Raw genomic sequence first — 6,000 nt, forward strand, 5'->3', positions numbered from 1 at the left:
TTTTGAGCTTTGGAGATGTAGACAAACTAATAATAAAGAGGTACTCAAACATGTGCGAATGAAACAAAACACAATTCCAGGTCTGTTTTTCATCAGGAAACAACATTACATTATGACTTAAAGCTCACAAGAGTCAGTTTTGTGTAACACAGGACCATTTATTGTAATGCTGTGGAACATGATGCACATTTTTTGGATTTGTACATCAAATGGTGACCTCTCAGCATTTGTCTGTAACCTGTGTCACTGACCACACAATGACCGCTGTGGCAATTAGTCATGTTGGAGAAGTGATGGGAAGGTGTACCAGTAAAGCATGTAGGAGCAGGTTCAGTGGAGCAGGTTGGCGCGGCGACACAGGCATCAGTTGCAAATCCTCTTTTATTCCCCCGTAAATCCCCGCGGCTGTGCACATCCTGTCGAGACATGTCAGCGCTGTCCTCTCTGCCGCCGCCCCGATGGACACACGCCACATTACAGACATAATCAAACACGGCTTATTTCTAGGACCACAGAAGGACGTGTAACAGGACTGGTTGTCATAGGGATATTTGTACGCATTGAATTTTGGGTTGTATTATTGTTGTTTACTGAGCTGAAAGATACCCATGTAATACAATGATCTTTACTGGAAAATAAGTAGACTTCCCCCTGTGCTGTGTATTGCATCCAGGAACTGTGTGGACTACAGAACAGAAGACGTGTTTTTAGAATGGGCTTGCACCATGGGCTGGTCTAATACATTTTTTGAATAAAGTCTGCATGTTCTCCCCATGTTACTGTGAGTTCTGTTCAAATATCCTGGCTTCCTTAGACTATCCAATATTCTGAGGAAATACATTTGTGAATCGAACTTGTGTGCTTGCAGAGCCGATGTAGGTGAGTGGCTATTTGTCAGTGAACTTTTGTTGCTCCTGGCCAAAGCTGAAATGAATCCCTAGAATGAGCCAAAATTCATATAGGCTAGCTAGTACTTTAGAAAAAACTGGTTATGAGACAAAGTAGTTGATTGCAGATTGAAGCTTGCACCCCTTTTCAGAAATATCAACACTGGTACAACTCTAAAGCAATAAAATCCTGCTTTATTTATATATATGAGTCTATAGTCACAGAGAGGAGACAGAAAGTTTAATAACAGCTGTACTTATTGCATTGATATTTCTCATTGTATGCAGTGTGGATATGTCGGTGCCGTTCTCCTTTCTAATAAGTGGAGGAGTTTACGAGTGAAAATCAGTGCTGTACATAATAGAAGAACAGCGATATGCACTGGGCCATAACAGTTGATACTCTGGCTCTTTGGGGGATTTGAAGTTCCCTATCAGACGTTTTTGTGAGAGAGCCCCGGTGCTTACTCCAGGCAAGTCCTTATACCTGTTAAGGGTGAGACTCTCTAATAAACTGGATATTTAAATTCACAAAACATGCTAAAATTCTTATTTCCGTCATATTGGAGACTACACCGCTGACACAGTTGTTTCTAGCTTTTTTATTGTAAGAAATCTGGAGGTCTTAACTCAATAGTGTTCGTGTTCACATTTAATTTTACATCCTTACATTTACAGTATTATTATGTTACATCTTAACTACTTACTCACTTTCCTAAAATCAAAGGAATTCATTGAGGTACTTGATCATGTAATTTGAGGCTTCAGGTTGCACGGTATCAAAATTAAAAATAGAAATATTCTTTCATCACTGATTTTGAGTGACTTTACAAAGAGAATTATAGATATGGTTGCTAACCTGCTAAAAACATGGCAACTGTATTTTGCAAAGCTATCGACTGGATTTTTTATTCTAGTGAATATCTTGTCAGCTCTAATTCAGTACAACTACATATCTTTTTTTCCTGGTTCAATCCAAATCCATGTTTTTTATTATATGCATGTAAATGTAAAAGTGTAATTTGCTGTATGAATCATGCAAAACCTGCCTTGCATATTGATCCGTCTATGCACTTATATTATCTGTTATAAACGTCACCTATAGGGTCATGCCTTAAATACCCCCTGTGTGCTCAGAGACAGGAGATACCCCATGTGCTTCCTTGCGGATGTGTCAAACAGGAGACTGCGGGGGGGGGGTTAAGGTGAGACCAGGGGGAGGAAGGAGAGGGCTATTAAGTGGGTGCCAGTTCATTAGCATGGACCGTGGCTTCTCCGCTCTTCAGGGCACACACCGCGCTATCTGACATCGGCGATACAGTAAACAAAGCGCACTTCCTCGCTCCACAGATGCTGCCTCTGTGAAGATGACTCCATTCTTCCGACGGCGCTCATCTGAAGCACAACTTTTCTCATTAATTAGATTTTCTTCTTCTTTTTTCCTGTCCTTGTGTTTTAAAAAAAAGTAAACTTCAAAAGGTTTGGGTTTTGGAGGACATGATGCGACTGTGCCATCTGTGTCGGTTAGGGTGCCTTAGACTTGACTCATTGTGCCCTGGCTCTGTTGAGAATTTCTTTATCAGAATCATTCAGAGTTCAGAGCATGACTAGCGAGATTGATGGAAAATTGAGGTGCTCTCTCATGCAGCAACGAACAGCGCAGCCAATCCACCCCTCACTCTAAATGTGCACACATATAGACTATTGATAGAAGCCCGGGTTCTATTCTAAGGCTGGAAATTTAAAGGGCCTCGGATTTTGCCTTGTTCTTGGGCTGAGTGCGAATAAATCTGGCTAAATGCAAGTCGTAGCTACTCTAGTGACACCTGAGGCGACCGCGTATTTCTTTCAATGGGGACAGCGGGCGCCAATTTATCTCAAGTCCTGTGTCTATTTCTGATGATGGAGCTCGGTGACTTCCACAAATGGCCTCTTAAATCACAATGTATTTTACAGTGGCTGAACTTGTGCGAGGAATAGGAGCCGTGTCGAGCGTTTCATGGTGAAATAACTGTCTTAAAACATTTTTCAGCATTGCTCACTCAAGGGACTCTAACTGCCATTTAAGGCCGTATAGGACTGAGAAGTTTGGTGAAAGAGTGGCGCTCAATTGGGTGAAATGTACTCTGAAAATACACTGTACCATTTGGAATTAAGTCTACTACAGCACTACTTTTATTCAATGCCAATGTACTTTCCAGAATTACATTTTATTACATTTACTATTAGACGTTGTGAGTTGACTCTGTTCCCATAGTACAGACATGTCAAACTCAGGCCCGGGAGCCAAATTTGGCCCACGATATAATTAGATGTGGCCCTCAAGATCATATCAAATATGTATTAGAGCTGGCTTGCTGGCTACAGATAGGCTATAGAGACATTATTTAAAATGTTTTTATTATTTTATTTTATGCTTGTTCTGGATTCAGTGTTTAATCAGAACTATTATTAAACATTTATTTATAGATGTTATTGAAATTTTAAATAATTATTTAGTTTAGCCCACGACTTTCCAGTCCCAGTTTTTAATTTTGGCCCATTTGAGTTTGACACCCCTGCCATCGTATAACACTGTAAAGGCTTAAAGACCATAATAAAGCATAAACAAACTGAAAAATGTGCTGGATCAGATATCAGCTTTCAAATATAATTTCATTTGATATCATGATTGGACATATAAACTAATATACTAAGACTGTTTACTGGCTGTATTTGGCCCAGAAGGTCTCAGAATGTTTGAACTTTTATTTATGCAGTTGTAAGTTGTTCGGTAGATACTTGAGAGATAAATAACAGATACATAACACATTTGGATCAGTTTCGGTTTATGTTATTTTTGTATAAAGAAAATAAATGCTATTTTCAGTCTCTGTACTGCTATCATCCAGACTGAATATTTGATTATGAATTGTTCATTAGCTTTATTAAGACTATTAACAATGTCGTCATAGTCAAGTTTTAGTTTTAGTCTAGAAAATAGTCTATTCTTATATGAAGTAATTTGAACATGCTTTCTAGAGATAATGTTTTATATTTTTTGGTTATTATTTTTGGTTTTTAGTGTCATACAAGAGCCCTGATTTCACATTTAAAGCCGCTCTTTTCCTTTTATCTGATGCCATTGCACCTAAACCAGCACAAGACAATACATGACAGAGCGTGAAGTATTACATTTTATTATGTTTTTTATTATGTTTTGTGGCCTTTTATGGGAATAGATGTTTTAAATTGGAAGCCGGTTTTCAGCTGAACATTGCGCTCTTAAATCTTTTGCTTGTAAACAATACAATCTGTGTAAAATGTAATATTGTTCTGTTTTTGTGCTTAAGAGAAAACAAGCCAGTCACACTTAAAGTCACACTTGTAATTTATTGTGGTCCTCCTGTTTGTTTTGGGCTCATGGGCGGCTATGGGGAAACTAGGGGCAAGAGTTTAATTGTACAAAATGTGCACAATGAACTGCATGGTTGTACAAAGGAACGCAACTATGGCAACTGCATGAGTTTAGTTTTATTATATTTACCATTGAATCTTATGTGTAATTATAGATACTCTTTTTCAGTAATAAGCACAGGTAAATTAATTTAACACTATGTGCTTATCTATGTGCAATATATAGTGTACAGCTCAAAGTTTCCCACAGGCACACACTCCTTTCAGTCAGTTTATTTCATACTGTTACAAACTAAAGCAGTTGTTTCTTAGAACAGCTTAATGCTAGCATAAAATAAAAGTACTGTAACTCTTTTACAAACACACACATGTATCATTGGGTGTATTTTTGCTGCTTGGCATAAGACAAAAGCATAAATATTATAATAATAATAATGTCAAAATGTCAATAGCTATCTTTTTTTTTGCCTGTTATGTGAGAGGGGGTAGGCATTTCTAAGTTTTTTCCTATACCTACTCCTTGTGTGTATCATCTATATTGATATGATCTATCAACAGAGATAATCTACAATCTGTAAATCATGGAAAAGGGGAAAAGGTTGAGTTTCCCAAATGAAATAAATAAAGAAACCCTAACAGAAAGAGAAATAATACATGATGTGTCTTTTTATCTCATGTACCTTTCCTTTGGACAAGTGGAGGACTTCTGCTTATTTTTAGTATACGATAAGATTTGAGGAGTAGAGGGTCATATAATATAAGTACCTCTTTCAAAAGTTGTGTGCAGGGGCCCATGTACTCATATATAGTTATGTAATGTAGCCTATAGTTTAATACAGAAGAGTATCATTTTAGATTACCTTGTTAAACTGGTCCTGGACAGCTACTTCACTGCTTGAGTTTTCTGACTGACTTCTGAGTGTAATTTTGTGCCTGTGTCATCATTATTTATGGTTATTGTTGTGTTTCCAGACTCCCGAGCCGGCGAAGGGGCACCACAGAAAATTGACCACGCTGTCATCGGAGGGGTGGTTGCCGTGGTGATGTTCGCCATCCTCTGCGCACTTATCGTTCTGGGTCGATACTTCGCCAGACACAAAGGTAAAGCCTGGCAATCATACTTGATCATGGACACATCTGAGGAGTTCAAGTGTTTTTGTTGTGAGTTGATTGCAGCGGTTTTGAAGAGTGGTTGATGGAAGATGGAGGATTTTGACGTGTGGTTAATATTTATTCTTTTTTTTTTTTTTTTTATAGGAACTTACTTTACACATGAAGCCAAAGGAGCAGATGACGCGGCTGACGCAGACACAGCCATCATTAACGCGGAGGGAGGACACACCAACACAGACGAGAAGAAGGAGTACTATATCTAGACTGTGAGGACTGGGCCAGGAGAGCGGGTGTGGGGACGTACTGCTGAGGCTGGTGATGGACAATGCTGTAGGAGCATTATGGATTACTCCGGTTGGTTACAAAAAAGGCTGATCGAACGACAAAGGATTTTCAAAGTAATCTGCAGAAGTCTGGAGAACATGAATTTGGACAGGCGTGGCCATTTTGGTGAGAGGCGATTCTCCTATCCGACCCCTCCTGGACTGCTGGGGCCTGTACAGTTCAGTTATTTTATGGACAATTTTGTGCCTTGTTCGATTTCTTTTGTTTCATTTCGATGTGTTTCCCCCTGTCATTTTGCTTGTTGGATTGGATTCTCCTG

The 6,000-nt window shown here is 38.9% G+C and overlaps 1 protein-coding gene across 1 annotated transcript in view; it reads left to right on the forward strand.

Annotated features, from left to right (window-relative positions):
* The window catches only part of cadm1b (cell adhesion molecule 1b), a 122,237-nt gene extending 116,578 nt beyond the window's left edge, over positions 1-5,659 (forward strand). The window contains exons 10-11 of the mRNA XM_020928746.2: positions 5,256-5,384; positions 5,541-5,659. Coding sequence (XP_020784405.2) covers positions 5,256-5,384; positions 5,541-5,659 — 248 coding nt within the window. The remainder of the gene's footprint in view (positions 1-5,255; positions 5,385-5,540) is intronic.
* The last annotated feature ends 341 nt before the right edge of the window (positions 5,660-6,000 follow it).

Source organism: Boleophthalmus pectinirostris, unplaced genomic scaffold (assembly GCF_026225935.1).
Source record: "Boleophthalmus pectinirostris isolate CB_2022bp ecotype Guang Dong unplaced genomic scaffold, ASM2622593v1 HiC_scaffold_9, whole genome shotgun sequence".
Taxonomy (NCBI): Eukaryota; Metazoa; Chordata; class Actinopteri; order Gobiiformes; family Gobiidae; genus Boleophthalmus; species Boleophthalmus pectinirostris.